General features: G+C 36.5%; 1 protein-coding gene and 1 long non-coding RNA gene across 3 annotated transcripts in view; one reads left to right on the forward strand and one right to left on the reverse strand.

Moving 5' to 3' along the window:
• LOC141378317 (uncharacterized) overlaps positions 1-22,145 on the forward strand; it is a 59,670-nt gene that overhangs the window by 2,804 nt on the left and 34,721 nt on the right. The gene's annotated exons all lie outside the window — the stretch shown is intronic.
• Positions 10,775-16,406, reverse strand: si:dkey-33i11.9. Its single transcript, NM_001386350.1, has 2 exons — positions 15,987-16,406; positions 10,775-11,306 (listed from the first exon to the last, which is right to left on the reverse strand). Exons 1-2 carry the CDS (start codon positions 16,305-16,307, stop codon positions 11,139-11,141), a joined length of 489 nt encoding a protein of 162 aa, NP_001373279.1. The 5' UTR covers positions 16,308-16,406; the 3' UTR covers positions 10,775-11,138.

Here is a 22,145-nt window from a genome sequence, read left to right on the forward strand (position 1 = left end):
TCTTTTTTTCTCTATTGAGTTGAATCCTTTCTTCTGATTGCTGCAGGCGATCACAAAGTGTTAAATGCTAGTAAACCCCTACTAGCTTCTGTGGGGGGGGCCTTGCATTTTGCGCTATGCCACATGTTGGCTCAGTGGTTAGTGGCACGTTGGCTCAGTCGCCTCACAGAAGGAAGTTTGTTGGTTTGAGACCGGGCTGGGACACTTGGCATTTCTGTGTGGAGTTTGCATGTTCTCCTAGTGTTGGTTTCTCCTGCGTACTCTGGTTTCCCCCATAGCCTAAAGATATGTGTTATAGGTAAATTAAATAAACAAAATTGGCCGAGGGAGAATGTGAGTGTGTGGGTGTTTCTCATGTGTATTATCCTCTCAACTTTAACATGTGTTAAGACAACTTTATTATTTAAGTTCACTAAACTTATACCATCTCAATTACACTTTTAATGTCCATTACACAATTATGAAAAAGTCCAGTCAACACAATTCTTACATCAACATCCTATCAACATAATTCCTTATTACAACAACTTATATATTTAAAGGGGTAGTCCACAGTGTATTTGTATAAGGCTTGGTTGTGTTTATAAGATGCAAAGCAATGTGTGCTTATGCTTCATTTGTTGAAAATCACGTTATTATTTCCTACATCTTACATTGATTACATACAGCTACGCAGCTAACATGAAAATGACTGTCATATTTCCTAGTTTCTCTGAAAGGCCCGCCCTCAAGAGAGCCGTATCAGTTTGTTCATAAATCAGACAGAACATGAAGAGCACACAACTGAACCTCACACCTGCTCTCTAAAATAAAATCTGACAAGTGTCTTTCACATATATTCAGAATAAGCGTGTGTAAGTAATAGGAAGCGTTCACATATATTTTGTGAGTTTGTTATTGGAGATGTAAAACAGGGAAAGCGGCCACACAGAGAGACACCGCATCGCTGGTAAAGATTGTGGCTGTTTTCAGCTCATAATCCACAGCTTCGTTGGTTGGAGGAGTTTTTAGCCGAATCCCGCACTGAACTGAGATTCTGGAAGTTCTCCTTTGTCAAATGCTAGAGCTATATATTTTTAATAATTATATTGAACACATTTTAAATTAAACCGTAAGCACTTCTCTCTTTGTGTCATGTCATATAGAAGCCCAAATACAGAAACAGAATGAGTTCTGTGAAAATAGCAGAGTTTGAACGACATCTTAGCATTCACTGATATAGGAATTACAGAGCCTCTAGCCACGCCCCTTTGCTGCGTGTTGTGAATGAGTGTAACCTGAAGCGTTTGTGATCTCACTAGCCCGGATGTATTTTTTTGTATTCCCCAAACTTCGTTTGCTGTAGGTTTTGCTAAACTATCTCTGTAATGCTGCGTTCACACCAGACGCGAAACGCGCAGATAAATCGCGCTATTATCGCTTAAATAGCCACATGAACGTTTGAGTTTACTCGCTTCATTCGCACGTCAAACCCTGCTTCAATCGCTCGTCCAATTCACTTCAGAACAGACGCGGACTGTCTTCTGTCTGCCCCGTGACTCTAGCTTCATAGCTGAATGGGTAACATGGATTTTATGAAGAAAATAACAGTGTTTATGTGCTTTATGAAGGCTGAAAAACAGCGTCGAAAGGTTTAGGGTTGTATCTGAGTCCACTACATACTTTCAGAGGTGCATCCAGCTCTGTAACTCATAAACTCCTCCAGAAACTTAACCTGGCTGACGGAGGCTTTCAGCGGTGCTTCTGACTGAGCCCAGCCCAGTTTGATGAACTTCTTGTGGGTGTTGGCTGGAGAATTTCCCCTGGGACACCCACAACAGGCTATATGTCACAATCACGCCCCCACAAGAGCAAGCTTCTGATTTGTTAAAGCGTCGCGAATGCTGAAGTTCACTTTCTCGAACTTGAGCGATTCATGCGAAATGTGCGTTAAACGTGTCAAACGCGCAAAATGCTCAATTCGTGCCCCGCCATTCGCACTGCGTCATTTGCACAATTCGCGTCATTCGCTCGTATCACATCGCAGGATGTCTATTCGCGCGTTTGCATTGACTTAACATGTAAATCACTCAAGCTTGACGGGCGTTCCGCATCTGGTGTGAATGCAGCATAAAAGCCAATGTCTTCTTTTTTATTGAACTTTGAGTGTCTTTGATCAGAGATGTTGTTTATGTTCACACAGCTACATTACACATCAACTAAAGTTTAAACTATGATATTGTAGTGGATTTCCCAGAGATGGGTTGCAGCTTGAAGGGCATGCGCTGATTAAAACGTGCTGATAAGTTGGCCGTTCATTCCGCTGTGGCGACCCTGGATTAATAAAGGGACTAAGCCGAAAAAGAAAATGAATGAATGAATATTGTAGTGGACCACCCCTTTAAATTAACTAAACTTAGACCACATCCATTAGACTTGTGTTGTCAAGTCCTGTTAACTTTAACCTATCAACCATTTAAGTAAAGTAAGCTTAGAATTTTAAGGCAGGACAAACACTTTTTAAAGTTGAAAAAACACAGTTGTTGCAGTGTATATATTTATTTATTTATTGGAAGTTTTTACAAACATGAAAAATAGAAAATGTAAGAAAAATAGCACAGGTGCGCATAAGAAAAAGCAAAAGATATAAACAAAACTTAAATAAAGAGAACAGAAAATAGATTTTTAAAACATCACTGTAAAAAAAGTTGGTAAGACTGTTGGTCCCTATTGCAGATTTTGTTGACTAAAATTTGCATTGCAACTACATGCCAATTACTTCTGAGTATTAGTAGACTGTCTGTTTAATATCTTCTGTTATTGCTCCTTCAACAGACATTTAACTGACTATAAGAAACTTTGCAAGTACATGTCAACCTAACCACAACCTAACAGTCTACTTATTGTATAATCTAATGAGAATTAGTTGGCATGAACTGTAGATGCAATTTAACTTAAATGCAACAAAATGTGTTAAAGGTCTCAACTCAAAAATGTAAGGCAACTTGCTGCAGAGCTTTTTTGAGTTGATTCAAATTTCAACCCAAGTACTGCACTTGACTCAATTTAAGTCAACTCAATAAAGCTCTGCATCAAGTTGCTTTACAATTTTAAGTCGAGTCAACTTTTTTACAGTGATATTGGCAGTGGTTTTATCACCTAAAATGCAATTCAATAATAAAAAAGAAAGTTGTTTTACTCATGATAAATGCAGTCGGTCAGTCAGAGCTTTACTGGTTTTAAATGTCCAGCCTTAACGCATTAATTTTAACCGAGTGACTGTAAACACATTAACATTTACCTAAATGACAAAAATCAATCTGTCATTACCTGATGCCAGCCATGACAACAGTTCACAGGTAATATCTATAAATCTCTAAGTCTATTCATATATTCAAGAAAGGATTTAACAAGAAAGATGAAGACAATAACCAATATTATAATAAAGATGCCAAAAAAAACAGCAACATAATTCAGGATCCTTGCTGTTTTGGAGTTCTTCTCTGCTAGTTCCTTCTGTCCTGCATAGTTTGCATACCGAGTCTGTAAAAAGAACAGGTGAACTTACTGTTTAACAACTAATACCAAGTCACATCAACATGCCATCAGGTTTCTAAGCATTTCGTATATTTTAGAGCTGCAACTAACGATTATTTTGATAATTAATCCGTCGATTATTCATTCTATTAATCGATTAATCAGATATAAAAAAAAAACAAGAAAAGCATTCATTTCCAACCCTTTATTCGAAAAAGCTCATCCCTGAGTTGTTATAATAGTAATAACAATAAAATAAAAAAACTTAAGTAGTTTTGTCCTGTTTTCCAATCCAAATATCTCAAAAAAAAATCTTAAATCAAGATACTAGACATTATGTCTCGTTTTCTGAAAAAAAAAAAAAAAAAAAACCCACACACCTCAAAATAAGTGTTTATTTGCTTAAAACAAGCTAAATTATTTGCCAATGGGGTAAGAAAGACAAACTTAGTAAGATATAATCTCAAACAGAAGTCAAGCATCACTTCATTTTCTTATGCCATTTTTCTTGTCTGTTCTTGATTTAAGATTTTTTACATGTTTGGACTGGAAACGAGACAAAAAAGAAAAGAAAAAAAAGTACTTTTTCAGTCTATACATGACAACAGATGGAAAAATGAATGAGCAAAAAAGGCGAGTGAATAAAAACTTTAGTTTTTAGTCTTGGAAAGTAACTATACCACTGTTGCTTTACTTCTGTTATTTATCCTTTTGCTAGTGTGTTTAAAATATTCTGGAACCAGGAGTCATTTTTTAGGCGACCATTTACCCTGGATTCTCTATATTTCCTGTACATGCGGTTGAACTGACAAGAAAGCTGTCTTTGACTTAATGTTTCCGCGGCGACGTTTCATGTTTATCACGTTACACACGGCAACCACAATAGCGCTGTATGACAGATGTGTCCCTTTTATTTATTTTTTCTGTTTTAATTCAACATATTCACACGCTGGCTCATGTCATCAGCTACCCGATATTCCAATTCAATAAACGTGTAACCGTACGTTCACACCGAAAGCGGCGAGAGCGTCAAAGTAGCCGGAAGTCACTCATTTTAAATGAGAGCCGGCGGCGATAGGCGACGATAAGCGTCGAGGAGCAGCGCGGCGCGTCTTCGCCGGCGTGAGCGTCGAGGAGAGTTGAAATGAAGTCAACTTTATGGTAATGAGCTATGACGCGGTTCGGCGGCAAGCAATCAGAATAAAGACGTCCATCGCTTGATAGCAGTTCAGGGAACACAGACCTGTGAACTTTGGTTCCGACCACAGTTTTTCCCAGGGGTTTGATTATTGCGGTCGCCGGATTTTCAATTATTTACAATGTTTTCTTACAGGAACATACATTAAATAAGTTACTGGCGAGTTACTGATGTTCATTAATGTTATATAAATTTATCTTTAAAAAGCTGGAATCTCACGTGATGTAACAGTACAAAACAGTACTGCTGCTTCAGGATATTTCAGACATATGGACACATATTGGATAAATAGAGCAAAGCCACACCACACGCAACTTGATCTTCCATTGTTATATGAATTTGATAAGAAGTGCGCAACATTTTCACGCTAAAAACATGTTTTATGCAGGAATGTAACTGATAATGCTGCAACGGCTCCTTTAAGTACGAGATCAATGTAGCGAGTTTTGACGCTCTCGCCGCCGGAGCTGAAGGCAGACAGCGTTGTCGCCAGGGCGGCCAGAGCGACCTTGGACGCTCTTGCCGCTTTCGGTGTGAACGTACGGTAAGTGATCGTGATCTATAACGTAAGATGGACATTGCCATGTTTACTTGCCTGCTGATGACATGATGACAGTACATAACATTTTACTAGATGTTTTTCAAAATACAAGCATTCAGATTAAAGTGCAATTCAAAGGCTTAATTAGGGTAATAAGGCAAGTCATTGTATAACAGTAGTTTCTTCTACAGACAATCAAAAAATATATTGCTTAAGGGGGCTAATAATATTGACCTTAAAATGGGTTTCAAAATATTTAAACCTGCTTTTATTCTAGCTAAAATCAAACAAATAAGAAATACTGTTAAAATTCCTTGCTCTGTTTAACATACTTTGGGAAAGTTATTTAAAAAAACAAAATTCTCAGGAGCGCTAATAATTTTGACTTCAACTGATAATCGCTTAGAATAATCATGATTACAATTATGACCAAAATAATCGTGATTATGATTTTTACTAAAATCGAGCAGCCCTAAAACGAGCTAACGCTAACTTGTCATGCTTGTCACGTTGGAGAACGAGTTAAAACATCAGCACCAGGGACTTTATGGTCCTCACTTCAAAACGGAGCAAAAGTAGGATTCTGTAGTGATTCACCCTGCTGCTGCTCCTTTGCTCCTCATCCCTGTCTTTGAGACGCTAAACTCTGTATCTGTGCGCGAGAGACTGAGAGAGACTGTGTTCACTCTGCTCCATGCTGAACTAAAGTGTTTTTTTAAATAATCAAACGTCTCTGTGTCGCGCGACACACTTAATTGATTATGAAATTCATTGCTAACGCTTTTAGTAATCGATTTTTTACGATTTAATAGATTCGTTGTTGCAGCCCTAGTATATTTTATTCATTGTTAGTAATTCCAATGAGTTTAAAATTCATCCAAACATAGTTATTCATCTGTAGCACATAATGCATATTGTCTAATCCAGGGGATTCAAACTAGAGTTCAGTTCTAACCCTGCTTCAACACTCTTACCTGTAGGTTTCTCAGTTACTGATTTAGTTTAATTGTGTTTAAATAGGCTAAACTGGGCAGAACTGCGGCCCTTTTGGCATCGAGTATGACACCCCTGATTTAGACCAACAAAAGTGAATTGTTGATCATATTAGCACGGACATATTTTGGCTTTGCACATTAGGCTTCACATTATTTTCAGTTTATTAAACAAATAAACAAAACAAACAAATAGTTCACAAATAAAAAGTAGAGTTCATGAAGTAATACTTACGAGGATGGAAAATACCACCGCCGCCATGCCCAGAGGACTGCAGCAGCAAATCATGGTAAAGATGGAACAACACAGGTGTTCCGGCAATGATGTAGGTTGTACGGAGACGTTCAGTTGTCCTGGATGTTGCCCTTGAGCGTAGGGACCCTGTGTCTGGCCTGGATAGTATGGATGCTGAGGCTGCAACATCACAACAGTCTCAGGTTGATTCTGCCTGTGATCCATTCTTCCGGTTTTGACTTCAAGATGAGATGAGATTGCTGTACTCTGGTGTCTTGAGCTTCAGTAAATGTATGTGAAGAGATTCATAGTTGTATGGTGGCATGACCACACTTTCTTTTGCACCATGTGACTGGAAACCACAACTGTCAAGATAAGACTGATGAAACACAGCTTTTGAAAAAAAAAAAAAATTCAAAATTGTTATAAGCTTTCTGGATTGAGTATTATTGTCACTACTCAATCTGTGTCTCCAACAGTTCCAATAAAGAATATTATCCTATATTTGTATGTCGTGTTTGTGTGCATACAACGGTATTAGAGTTGGGGTAAATAAACGCTATACCGCAAAATCAACATTGTGTATACACAATGTTGTTTTTGCATTATAACGTTTAATTTACCCTAACCCTAATATTGTTGTTATTTTTAAATCAAATTACCTCTCTGTGTTGCGATTTTTATTATTATTATTTTAATTATATAACCCATTGCATTGGGTTAAAATAGCCAAGGTTGGGAAGGGGCTATAATAGCCTAAAGTTGGATTATATGTTGTGATATTTTTAACCCAACTTTTAACTGAGTAGTATTATATGAGAGATGTATAAAGGTCACTTCTCACGCCGATTTTTTCTTTTCTTTTCCTGTTTATTGTTATTTATTTAATTTCTTATGTATTTTCCTTTAATGCAAACCCTGGCTTGTATATAGCCATGGCTTGTGCTACTCACTTAAAACAGTTGGGTTAATAATAACCCAACATGTAAAACATTGATGGGTTGTTTTTGGCACCGACCTGCTGTTGGGTTATTTTAACCCAATCCATAGAGCCGTTAAGGTTAACCCAACAATTTGGGTTACAAACATATCTAATTGTAATGGTAATTTTGCCTTAACCACTAATATCTCAAATATGTGTATCATTTCCTCCAAAAAAAAAAAAAAAATGTAGAAATGAATATGGAGGTAGAGAAAGCGCTTTTATCCCTATATAGATCGGCTATGAAGCGCGTGTTTGTATCATCAAATTAAGAGTGCTGGTTAAACGGATATAAAAAATACGACACAAAGAGGTAATTTGATTAAAAAAATAAACATTTTAATGCGTTTGAATTTTATAACTCAAACACAACATTACGTAAGCATATTAATACAGCTGTTCTGTTCTGTCAGTTAAATCAGTTGACTGTTAAAGTTAAACATTTTTAACCCTACTGGTTGAGTTTTTAAATAACCCAACAAAGGCTAAAAATAACCAAACAAAGCACCAAACATTTAACCCAACTGGTTGAGTTATTAATAAATTACTCAATAAAGGCTTAATGTTACCCAACAAAGTCACTACAGTTTGACAAATATTGCTGCTGTTGCACAACATAATGTACTTTTGAGGCTTATTTAGGCGAGACTGTAGTTTAGATTGCAAATATGTAGTTTATTTATAAGGATAGTGCCTATTTTAAACATTTATAATTTTGGAGATTTAGCTCATTGGCGGCCATTGGCCTGTAACATCGATCAGAGCAAGGATGGCTGACGTGTTGCCACAAGATGGAGAAAGAGACCGCATAGTAAGTCCTTAGGGGAGAAAAATTCAGTGTAAATTTCAAACTACACCTGATCAAACCATTATAAAACAGGTGAGCGACACTCGATCTCTCTCTTTTGCATGTTGTAGTGCTGTATTTATACAATAGTAATCTGGAAGTGTTTGCTATACTTTGGCTTTTTTGAGGTTAATTATCATGATATCATAAATGCAACAGAGAAATGCTGGGAAATCTCTGTTGACTGATGGAATTTTATGCTGTTCAGCATTATAATCTTAAAATGTGAGCAAAATCACCTGTTTTTTCATCACTTTAGACATTATGCTTAAGAATCATTCAAATACAAGCTCTGAAGTGATGTTGGTGAATTAGCAACAGCTGTTTTGACATCAACCACAGATGTGAATGAACAGTGGAAGAAAGTAGTTCCTCATGCAAAAGGATTTTTGAAACTCTCTGTGTTTGACTTTTTTATATACACAAACTGTTGTACAGTATAGTTCCTGTGTTGCCCACAGGCCTGTTATAAAAATAGCTCACCATTGCATCACATACCAGTTAGCTGAATCTAGTATTTTTTGAAGTTATTCTTTTTAAATCACACCTGTAGTGGTGTAAAATTTGTTAATGACATTAAGGTATATATATATATATATATATATATATATATATATATATATATATATATATATATATATATATATATATATATATATATATATATATATATATATATATATATATATATATATAAACTAAAAGTATTTCAGACAAATAAAGTGTTACATATTGATATTTCTGTTTCTTACCTTGTTAAATCATTGTTGAGAACTATTGTGAGAAATCATTAAAATGATCAGTGTCTTCACATAGAGGAATATCATTAATCATTAATAATAACAACATATAATTAAAGTAAATTAAGAAAAATTGTTATTTAAGAAGTGTGTATCAAAGTGGTAGCCCTTCACAATAATTGGTACCCAAGAAGTAGCTCCCAGTTTCAAAAAGTTTGGTGACCCCTGCTATAGTAACTGTTGTATTCAAAGCAGTGTGATATGGCTGTATATTGTTACTGGTGAGCACCGATAGGGAGAATGGGTAGTTAGGACGATTCTTAGGGCCCACACACTTTATATATATATATATATATATATATATATATATATATATATATATATATATATATATATGTATATATGTATGTATGTGTGTATATATATATGTGTGTGTGTGTGTGTGTGTATATATATATATATATATATATATTTATTTATATATATATATATATATATATATATATATATATATATATATATATATATATATATATATTTATTTATTTATATATATATTTATATATATATATATATATATATATATATATATATATATATATATATATATATATATATATATATATATATATATATATATATATATATATATATATATCCAAAGTAGGGAACAATACAATTAAAAAAAAAAAAAAGTAAATGCTTGCTTTTTTGTACAATGAGAAAATTTTCATAGTTCAAAATTTGAAGATTGAAGAGGTTTTAGTTGTGGCTGTGCCATGCTAGTTTAACAGTGTAGAAACTAAACACATATCTATGCATTTATTTTGTGGATTATAATGTGATTGTGACAATTAAATATGTCTGAAGATTACCGCTGTGTAGTGTAGAGGCTTCCACATCACTTTAGTCTCCCACAGGACATAACTATTCTCTAACAGGTCATCACTCCTGAACTTTAACATACAGCATGCTTTGTAGAACTCAGAATGTGATGTTGTGGTTGTAGAATTTAAACTGATTTGTTTTATGTTTACTTGAGCATATGATCTGCTTTATACTATCGTGTTGATGGACCAGAGCAGACTGCAGTACTACCAGCATTTCAGATTCTAGATCAAACTTCATTTGACATAATGCAGAGTGATGTCATCAAAATTGCTGAGAGACTGTAAGTTTTGAGTGCACGTATTTTCTAAATCCAGATTTTATTATTGTTTTAGAGCTGACCTGTTAATTAATCATTATAAAACTTACAGTACACATTCATAAAATTCTGAAAACTAGAAACTTTAAGATGACTAAATAAACTTTAAGATTGGTATTGACGGTAAATGTTTTTAAAAACATCTCATTCGTAGGTAACATTAGCTTCTGCAAAAACCCATCTCTGGAAATTCTGACTCATAACCTCAAACCACAGTTTGAAGACAGCAGGATCTGTCTGTATACATTTGAGTGTCACTCTGCATTGGTATTAAAATCTGTAACAAAATGTCCCTAGAAAAAGAGGCTTTGTTTCAAAATTCATCTATTGATACTTTTCAAGAGTTCACAGTTAGGAGATGATTGATAAGTAAGACTGAGTTTATAGTAAATTTTAGGAATATTTTAGTGCGTTTGATTAATGTAAGTTGAGATGACTAGAAAAGTCAACTAAAAATTAAGTCACTGTGTGGTGTATCAAATTAAATGAGGTGTATCAAATAAAAAGCATACAATATTTTAACTTTTCAAAAACATTTTAATTAATTATATTTAATCAATACACAGGACGAAAAGAAAGCAACCAACTATACCTTTTCTATTAAAGTCACAGTTTTTGAAACATTGTATAATCAACTATTAGAGTCAGGAGTTTGCATTTCTTGGAACATTAGATAATCAACTTTCAAATCATGTGTTAGTTACTTTATCTATTAACGATGAGTAAGACAGATCAGCTATAATCATTTCCTACAGATAAAGTTGCACGATAGTTCAAGGTCTAGAAAAACATCAAAATGTGATTATAAAACATTCCCGAGGCATTACATCATGTATTTTTTCTTCAATTTCCTGTTGTCCAGCCATGATTTCTCTGACAATTATGGATCTGTTGAATGCTGAGCGTTGGTAACCATCACAGCGACGTAGACGATATAAAACACAAGAAAGGCCAAGCCGATACCAAGAGCTGTATGGTTAAGAGTGCGTGCCGTTTTGGAGTTGCTCTCTGCTAATTGCTGATGTCCAGACATGTTGGCGTTGCGAGTCTGAAAATAAACATGAAACATGCTTGAACATACTTGAAGTCTGAATCAAATCCAAATTTACAATGTTTATTTGTTAGCACACATTGTTTTTCTTTAGGTGAAAATTGAATTTGTGCAAGTTAATCCACTGAAATAAAATGTTTATTTTGGTAATCTTCAATCAAAGTCTGAACATTTACTTCTGTGTTTGGAATGTTGGGCCATCTGTTGACGTCAGTTTGACGACTTTTTTGACATAACATTTTCACCACACCCTTTTTATTGTTAATTTGCTAATTTGGTTATAATAATTACTTACATTTTATAGCACTTTTCTGGATACTCAAAGCAATTTAACACATTGGGGGAAATCTACTCATCCACCACCAGTGTGCAGCATCCATCTAGATGACGCGACAGCAGCCATATTGCGCCAGACTGCACACCAGCTAATTGGTGGAGTGGAGAAAGAGTGATAAAGCCAATTATCAAATGGGGATGGTTAGAAGGCCATTATGGACAGAGGCCCGTGGGCAAATTTGGCCAGGATGCCGGGGTTAAACCCCTACTTTTTTTTTTGAAGGACATATTGGGATTTTGGCGAGGCAGTGGCGCAGTAGGTAGTGCTGTTGCCTCTCTGCAAGAAGGTCGCTGAGTCGCAGGTTCGAACCTTGGCTCAGTTGGCGTTTCTGTGTGGAGTTTGCATGTTCTCCCTGCCTTCGCGTGGGTTTCCTCCCGGTGCTCCGGTTTCCCCCACAGTCCAAAGACATGTGGTACAGGTGAATTGGGTAGGCTAAATTGTCCGTAGTGTATGAGTGTGTGTGTGGATGTTTCCCAGAGATGGGTTGTGGCTGGAAGGGCATCCGCTGTGTAAAAAAAACTTGCTGGATAAGTTGGCGGTTCATTCCCCTGTGGCGACCCCGGATTAATAAAGGGACTAAGCCGACAAGAAAATGAATGAATGAATGAATGAATGAATGTTGGGATTTTTAACAACCACAGAGAGTCAGGAACTTCGGTTTAATGTCGCATCCGAAAGACAGTGCTCACTGAGCAGTATAGAGTCCCCATCACTATACTGGGGCATCAGGACCCACACAGACCAAAGGTTGAGCTCCCCTTGCAGTTCTCACTAACAAGACTTCCAGCAGCAACCTAGCTTTCCTATGTGGTCTTCCATCCACGTACTGACCAAGCGCAGCCCTGCTTAGCCTCAGTGGGCAACCATGTGAGAGTTGCAGAGAGATAGCTGCCGGCCAAACTTCTCATATATAACCTTGGAATATGCGCTTTCCACTACACTGTTATGATGCATTTAACGGTCATCAGCACCTTAAATCCTTAAAAGTTTTAAATATTTTTTGATAAAAAAACAATTGTATGAACATTTACATCAAATTACACAAAAATAATTTACCGCTTACGCGAGGTGTTTGTAATGCAGGGTCTATGGAGGCAAGACAGTAAATTTAACGTTATTCTCTTTTCTGGCTGTCTCGCACATCTTTTTTTCTGTTTTCTGAAAGTCTTGATAACATCATCGTGGTGTTTTTCTTTTATTATTTCAGCAAATAGGATTGTAAAATTGTAATATTTTTGTACTCTCCCATTCACTGCACTTTAAGTTTACCAATCTATGATGACCTCCGCTATTGAGAAACCTGAAAATGTAAAGGGTCCCTTCTGTTTCAGTTGGAAGTACATCAATATACTGAAAAGAAAAGTCTTAGCAACTTTTGTTTAACATGGCCTTTAAAAATTACATTGTAACACTACATGTGACTTGTGTTTACACTAAACCGGTGATTCACATGATTGCTGATGAATCAGATCAGATGTGGAAATCATTAATCTCATGCTAACGGTACTTTTTAGAACAATACGCAATATACTGAAAATAAAAGTCTTAGCAACCTCCCTTTCACACAGACTTTAAAATAGTCACATTGTAACACTTACATGTGACCTGTGTTTACGGTAAACCAGGGATTCACATGATTGCTCATGAATCAGATCAGATGTAGAAATCATTAAACTCGTAGTAACGGTGCTTGTATAACAACACACATGCTACTGTGAAATTGCTGTTGCTTTTTAAGTGAAACTGTAAACGAAGAGGAAGTGTAAAGTTTCATGATCACATATCGGTGTTCTTTAAATTCAGTGTTTCCAGTTATTACTTATTGCACTTCCTTTTTTCTAAACCACTGATCTCATTTTGTGTTTGCATTCAAAGTGAACAGTACTCCAGAACAACAGAAGTGCACTTATGATGTCAATGGAGCAATTGAGACGCTATTTAGCACCTGTTCCCTATCTTATCATTTTTGGAACCAGGTTTGTTTGCATTTGTTTTGAGGAAGTTACATGGGGGGAATTTCCTTTGTTTTTAATTCTATTATGGACCTTGATCTCTCTTTCGACAACTTTTGGTGTCAGCGGTCAGTAATTTTAAGGAAAGTGTAACTCTCTAGTGGAACAAACTTTCATTAGTAGTTTGTATGGGTGGGCCATACACTGTAAAAATGCTGGGTTTTACACAATCAATTTGTATTGGGGCAAGATGAAGGAATCAAGTAACATTAGTTATTACAAATTTAAGTGGATTGAACATAAAACTTAAAAAAAGTTATCCCCTCTAAAAGCCTCAAGAAGTGTGTTGTTTCAGCTCAACTTCTTATGAAGTAGCTTAAACAAATAACAAACGTAATTTTTTGAGTGTATAAGTTAAGATACAGAAATTGGAAACATTATTAATGCAAGTAACATTAACAACAAATAAATGCTATATGTAAATACATCATGGGCTTTGTTTTAACAATCTAGGTGAAAAGTCTAAAGCACATGGCGAAGAAGCATTAAGGGCGTGTCCGAATCCACTTTTGCTAATTTAAGGATGGAAAAATATGCTCTGCGCCCTGGCACATGGTCTAACATGGCTGTGCTAATTCTTTTAATGAGCTATGGTGTGTTTTGAGCATAACGTGCATTAAACCAATCAGAGTCTAATCTCCCATTTCCTTTAAGAGTCAGCTGCGTCCATGGCGCATTTGCTATTTACATGGTGGACTTTGAAAAACTGAATGCTTTACTAGCGAGAAAACCATCTGAAGCGCGAGGATAAAGAATGAGCCTTCTCCATTTGGCCTCTTTACTTTCTTTTTACTTTACTTTATCTTTACTTTACTTTTACAACTTCCATGGATAAGGAAATGGTGTTGTACTCACTCCACTGAAGACATCCATTAGCCTACATATTAAATTTAGTTTAACAATTTTTTTATATTTAGTTTTAGTTTCTAGTAAATGATTAAATAAACAATCATAACAAAGTGTGGTTATATTCAAACACACGGGCAATTCTTATGCCCCATATTTTGATACATACGTCTCCAAAACCCGAAAGATGGACAAATCTAAACTTGTTTTTGTTAAAACAAATATAAATATGCATATAATAAATAATACTGCTGATAATAATAACATTAAACAAATGCAAATTGTCATGAATAAACTGACGCCCCCCACCCCTCGAAGTTAAGAAGGCATGGAGGCAGTGATTTTTATATGTATGTAGAAAATAATAATTTTTGCAATATTTTAACCCTTTAATTTTTTTTTGTAAAGATATTTGTATATTGCTGTACATCCTGTATGTATTAAGTATTGTGTAAGCGTTTGAACCCACAAAAGTGCATAACTAACACAATCTAGACTATAGACCTGCTTTTATAGTTGGTCAATGGCGCAGTCTATTTCAGTTCTTCAAAATGGCAACGTGCCAACAATGCGCCCTAACACACCTCTTTTTTTAGACCGACACACCCATAAGTCAAAATAATTGGGGCAAATGGATTTGGTATTTAAACACATGGTGCAAAACATGGAAATTAGGGTTGTGTTGGTCTAAAAACAGCAAAAAATCACGCTAAACATGTCTTGCGCCATATTGCGCTGGGTGTATGTCCTATTTTTTATCTTACATTACTAACTATTGAGTGTTGTTTATCTTTATGGCTGAAAGGGGAAATATCTGTTGTGTGATTTTATAACAGAAACAGCCTGTAGCTTGTGATTCATGGACACTTATTTCCTTTTATTTATGAATATATTTAATATTTGAACTAGATTATGGGTCTTGACCTCTGTTTCAACAACTTTTAGAGTTTTTAATTTCCAAAGTCAAGCATTTTAAACAAATTATTAGTCCTCAGTGACAGTAACGTTTGCTACACTACCTACTTAGAGGAACTTATTTAGAGATTTTGTCTAGACATCCAAAAAATCTTAAACCCCAAAGCATTTTCTAGACAAGTAAAAAATATTGTATTGCTTTCAGAGATAATAAGTCAAAATTAAGCAAGTTTTTTTCCCGAAACGAAGCTAAATCATCTGCCAATTTACAAAATAAGATCAGTTTTAAGTAAGTTTGTTTTACTTACATCTGTGTATTTATTTATTTATTTATTTTTTTGGAAAAATCTCACTTGATCTTGACTTATATTATTATTTCTAAAAGCAATAGATTTTCTACTTCCTTAAAAAATGCTTCTTGATTTAAGAATTTAAAGACATTTGGACTAGAAACAAGACTCATCTTTTTTTTGGTGCAGTGAAACACTTGTCTTGGTTCCTCATATAAATTAGGACACACAGATAATAAACTTCCAGTACCTGATTTCTTATTTTACAAATACTTACATTGATGGAGTAAATCAGAGCAGCAACACCCAGAGGAAAGCAGCAGCACAGCATGGTGAAAATGGAGTAGCCCAGGTAATCTGGCAGTGGATAAGCCAGTGGAGTGGCCGTCACATAAATCGCAGGCTGTACGGTGACCGCCTGATGGCCTGGATATGGTCCTTGATATGGTCCTGGAGCTCCAAACTGCTGGGCTGGATACCCAGAAGTGCTCTGAAAGCTGCCTGGAGGGGGGCATGTTGAATGATCCTGGTACGGTGGAGGTCCAGGCTGAAGCAGTTTGGCTTTTTCTGATGTATTCCAGTTTTCTTGAGGATCCATGGTTGAGCAGGTAAACTTGTTTTCTATGGGTTTTAGAGAAATGGAAGACACGCACTGACGGAGGAGTCTGTGTCAGTCAGTCACGGACTTTGTCACTTTGCTGTCACGTGGAAGGTTATGTGACAAGGAGGCGTGACAGATTCAGGTTCCTTTTGCACACAGTAACACAAGTTTTGACTGCAGAATGTGGATTCAGCATGTAATATTGTGTATATTATTTACAGCTCTTGCAGAATGCAGCTTAATAAAAGCAAGAAAGTCCTTTTTTGTACAACATTTAATGTATTTATATATAATTATGATTTAAAAGTGACATAAAAAAGAAATCAAAACTGATTAAACACATGTTTTAATTACTGAATTAAAAGTTAATGATAAAAATAAATGGACAGAGTTTGTGTTGTTTGGATGAGTATAGTTTATTTTGAATCTTACTGTGCCTATGACTCAAGCTATCTGAGTAATGAGTGTTGTTTTTAACCAGTTTGACCCGTTTTACAAGATACGATTAGTCAATCATGTCAATAAAGAGATCATATGACTTTAAGTGAAATGAAGGTTTACTATATATTGGGCATCAATAGGTTATTTTCACATGACGTCATTGATGATGCACGAAATTCAGATGGAGGGGAGGAAGTGGTTCTTCTACATAGGAATCGCTATCAGAACATCATCATGTGTCTGTTTTATGTTGTTTATAACTGTTTAAATTAGCCAAAATAAGAAATGTTGAACAGCTTTTATAGAAATTCAAACGTTTTTGCTCATAAAGTGGGGGAAGTTCAAGAATCTGGCTGAAAAATGAAAGAAAAGGCGGCATGTAAAAAAAAAATGTTTTAATATTTCCATGTGTACAACCTTTTTTGAATGCAATAATTTGTTTGACTGCACCAATAAAGATTATATACAGGCCTAGCTATGTGTATAAATATGTTCATGTGTTATATAAAATTCAGATACAAACAGACATATACAAACTCCAGGAGAATATAAATAACGAACCCTGCCATGTAATCGCTGTAGTGAAATTGCAATGTGAAGCGGACGCTGACGAGAGTACAGATCCAAACGCAGGTTTATTAACATAATCAGGCAAGCAACAGTCAACACAGGGGCAATCAGATGTACACAGGCAAATCCAGAGTCGTCAGTAAACAGGCAGATGGCCAAAGGTAGGCAGCAGACAGGATTAAGCAAACAAAACAAAGCAAGGTTCAAACACGCAAGGCAAGGAAAACGCATCATAATGTTCACTAACAGTATAACAAGACTCAGCAACCAGTCATCGGTCCATGAGCAGCTTCAGCTGTGTGAGTCTAATCAATAGAGATTTGGAGCAGGTGTGTGTGTGTTGCATGACTGGATATTGTAGTTCATATACCGGCAGATTAGTAGTTCTCTAGCAATCTGCATGGGCTAGATCGCTGGTGACTGTGACCGAAATCTCCATCTTGTTTTACTACAATCCAAGCCTTTATCCAAGCGATTAGAAACTTTGCAATGTGAAAGCGAACCCCTCCAAGAGCAAAGAGCAACAATGTAACAATTGTAATCTCTGTTTCGGAACAACTGATTCGATTCACAGGTGTGAAAGCACCCTAAGGGTGCTTTGACATCTGTAGTTTGTTCATTTGGTCTGGACCAAGGACAACAAATGATACATTGTAGCTTTTTTTTGCTGTTTTTAGCTCCTTTTCACACCACACTGATTGCTTTGGTCTGAGTCAGTTAAAAATAACCAAAATGCAGTCATGTGACAAAACCCACATCACTCATTGGTCAGATGTTATTGAATGTATATCCTAAATGGAACTCCTGCAATTAAAGAGTGACGATCCCGCTGGCTGATTGTATCCCTGCTTATAGTATACTATAGTTTGTATACTCCACTTTAGACAAACTATACAATGAAGTGTGTCCATGGCTGGAAAACAATGTTTTAATACATTGCACATGACAAAGGCGCATTGCAAGTCACTTCAAGAGGAGGCGTGAATTAATTTAGCTAAACTGACATGGTCATCTTCTGTAAATATTACAAACGATCCATCAGCTAACGTTTTTCTCTCTCTCTCTCTCTCTCTCCTCCACATTCCATAATGCACAACGATTTGGACTACGACAGCTGGATTAGTCTGAAAAGGCACAGTACTTTTTGCAGTTAGGTCTGTTCTTGTTTGGATCATGTTCTCACCACAAACTAACCCCCTCCTCAGGGAGGTCTAGGTACGGTTTTTTGGTACACTTTTGGTGTGCACTTGAGTGCGACTGCTACATTCACACCTGCCCAAACGAACTGCACCGAGAGGGAAAACCAATTTGAGTGTGATTCAACTGAACTAAATAAGGTCTTAATCAGTTTTATTTCAATTGAATACTTTTCAATTTTGCTTAAAGTGAGTACACCTTTTGCCTTATAATTATTAAAGTATACATTCAATTAAACATATCCATAACGATTTTGCTAGCTCATACTACTAGTTTTGTGATGAACATCAGTGCATGTTATCAAGGAAAAAAAAAACCTGTTGCTCTTGTAATTTAAGATTCAGATCTGAAAAGGCACTTCCTGTTTTCAGTTTAATTTTCAGATTACATCTGTCTGAGTTTTTTTGGTGGTTAACAAGTAACCAAACCCCTCCTTCTGTCAGTTTTGCCAGAACTAAGACAAAAAATAGAAATGGTGGATGTTGGGTTGGGTTGTAATAACTCTCCCGGAATCCTTTTCCCAAATTTTTCTGAATGAAATGTCTGCTTTACTACATCCAATTAGCCTGCAAGCCACACGCACTGTTTTCTCTTTTAAAGGGTCATGAAAACCCCTCGTTTCAGCTGGGTGTTTTCACACCTCTACTTTGGAAAAAGTCAGAAAAGTGGGCGTGTCCAGCTCTGTTTAGGGGGGAGTGTCGGAGGAACTAAAGAGGGATGGTGTGTGAGTGTCCATTTGGGCGCGCTGAGTTTCAGAGTCAAAACACACACACACAGGGGAGAAAGTGACTGTGTTTACTTGGGCATTTGTAGTCTAATTATTTGTCAAATTATTAAATGGTGGACTTTAACTTTCATTCAGGGAATTCATTCATGTCCCTCGCGACAAACGAGATATTTGATTCGAGGAACTGCTGTAAGCTTGTATTTTTCATGCAATGTTTGATACCGCACGGCGAATGAGAGAAAACAACCCTCCGCATTTCCCAGAAACTTAGATGCACACGGCAGGTAGTGTTAGAAACCTGCATGTGTTATTCTGGTCACAAAATGCGGTGAAAATCCTACACGACGGTAATAGTTTGGTTGTAGTGCTAACATGTTTACACTCGGTGCAATAGTTAGTTCGATACGAACAAACTGAATAAACAAAGAGCACCGATCGCTCACTTACCAAATCTGTAGAAAAAGGACAATCACCAGCAACTAGAGCCTACAAGCGAATCCGGATCTCAGCGTTTGCAGATGAGAACAGCTCTCAGGTAAACAATGTTCCTCCCTAGACACGTAAGTTATTGTTGTCGCACGTCGCGTACACGGTAATCCAAGCGTGACTCCAGCTGAGCTCTCACAGAGAGAAAATGAAAACAAAACTTAACTGCAGCAAACTATAAAAGCAACACTTCACACTTGTTTTGCCAATACAATGTGGCGTCTCTGTCGTCTAAACACTGTGACAGTAATGAATATTAATGAAGTTGCACTTGAACCAGTGGCATTCTTGCTGTGAGGCAACAGTGCTAACCACTGGGCTGCCATGTTGCCCTATCAAGAGAAGGGGGAGAAGTAGGGATGTAGGGTGGGATTCTTTAAGACGAAGACGATGCGATATGTGTAGCTGATGCGGGACCAGCTGTGATCAATCAAGCATGTGTTCCTCTCGAAATTAGTTTATTCAATTCAATTCACTTTTCTTTGTATAGCGCTTTTACAATGTCGATTGTGTCAAAGCAGCTTCACATAAAAGATCATAGCAAATTGAAACAGTGTAGTCCAGTATTCAGTGATTCAAGTTCAGTTCAGCTCAGTTCAGCATGGTCTACTAATCACCACCGAGGGCCCAAACATTGAACAGCAAATCCTTCGATGCGCAGCTCTACCAATCCCAAACCACGCAAGCCAGTGGCGACAGCGGAGAGGGGAAAAAAATCTTTACCAATTGGCGAGGGATGAAAAAAACCTTGAGAGAAATCAGACTCAGTTGGGCACAACCATTTTAATTTCTCCGCTGGCCAAACGTCTTGTGCAGAGCTGCAGTCTCAGCAGTGGAGGCAGGAAGCTGGGCCTCAGCGAAGACTCGTCTGTCCCTGGAATTTATAAATAAACCGCACAAGTCAACTTACCAGTTCCAAATTACTCGCTTAATTAAAGTAAAGTCAGTTTATCACTTATAAGGCAACAGGTTTTCTCACTTTTAAAGTAACTAACTGTTTATCAAACCAGGCTATTTATAAAATATGTACCCAGGGATACATTTTTAAGAACCGAGAAATGTGTACCTTGAATTATGTCTTCTTGCAGATTTTTTTTTCAAATCAATCCACTACTGTATGAGTACCACTAATGTAGAGTACCTTCTACATTTTGGACAATCTCAAATGTGTGCACATTTCTGTGTATCTCAACGTCTTTCTGGCGTGTGTCCCTGAGAAAAGATATAGTCAGCTTATTGTGGTGTATAATATATCAGCTTGATATCAACTGACCCACCTGCCCCCCTTCCGATAACCCACCTGATTGTTTTTTCAAAGCAAACTAGAAAAGAAAAGCCACAGCGTTTGCGTGCTTTTGCCCCAGTATCACACTGCTCTTTATTTTTTGTTTTATTTTTAATGTAAAAGATGTTCTCATATGGAGTTAAACAGTCAGCTAGGGTTGTAACAATATACCGGTATGACGGTTTACCAAGATTTGAACGTGCACGATTATCATACCATGAACAATTGCATATCAACGGTTTTAACCCTTAAAGACCGAGACAGCCGCCCGCGGCTAAAAATAAGTATTGCTCTTAAATGTTTAATAACTTTTGATCCGCTGATCCGATTCATACAATTCAAAGATTGGCATAAAGAAGAGAATCTCAGCTTTCCAGTGCTGTATCACATAACATTCGCGGACTTTCAGAGGCTCCGGAATCAGTGCGGTTACGTCATCAACATTTGACAACGCTGATTTGACAAAGAAACGCTCGTCACTGTGTCTCCGGACAAATCAGACATGATACATTGATGCATTGTCCCTCCTCCATGCCCAGATTGGTTCAAACTCGCTATATCACAACCAATAAGCATAGGTTTCGCTTTTGTTTGTGGACCAAGCTTTTTGAACAACACGGAATGAGAGAAAGGCATACATTTATGCGCGGCTAAATAAAACGCCAAAAAAAAAAGTTTTGCATGAAATAATTCTCATACTAAGTACTTTTGCATGCACAGCAGCACAGAAACATGACAAAACAGTGACACAGCAAAGACGAACTGCTGCTCTTGCTGTTTTCAAAAGACGCAAATGAAGATGCAGCTGTTTATCTGCATTGCAAACAACCATTTCCAAATCCATATCCATAGACAACCATATCCATGCTGGCACATAAAACCTATGGATGTTCCATATTGAATCTAGTTTCGTTATGAAACTATTTATAGTATAGTAAATATTTATATCTATTTTTTACTGAGGATTTGCACCATGTTTATTTGGACTTTATTTGGACTTTGACACATTATTTATTATTTTCTTATTTTTATTTGTTCATTGTAAGTGGTGTTGTTTATAGTAACTAAAAATATATTATTTGGAAAAAGTCAAATTTGCTTCACTGTTCTATTATTTTGTAACATTTGT

This window comes from Danio rerio, chromosome 16 (assembly GCF_049306965.1).
Source record: "Danio rerio strain Tuebingen ecotype United States chromosome 16, GRCz12tu, whole genome shotgun sequence".
Taxonomy (NCBI): Eukaryota; Metazoa; Chordata; class Actinopteri; order Cypriniformes; family Danionidae; genus Danio; species Danio rerio.

Coding starts and splice junctions, on each gene's coding strand:
- si:dkey-33i11.9 (NM_001386350.1), bottom strand. CDS start 16,307: ATGGATCCTCAAGAAAACTGGAATACATCAGAAAAAGCCAAACTGCTT. Junction 11,307..15,986: donor CTCTGATTTACTCCATCAAT/GTAAGTATTTGT, acceptor GTTTATTTTCAG/ACTCGCAACGCCAACATGTC.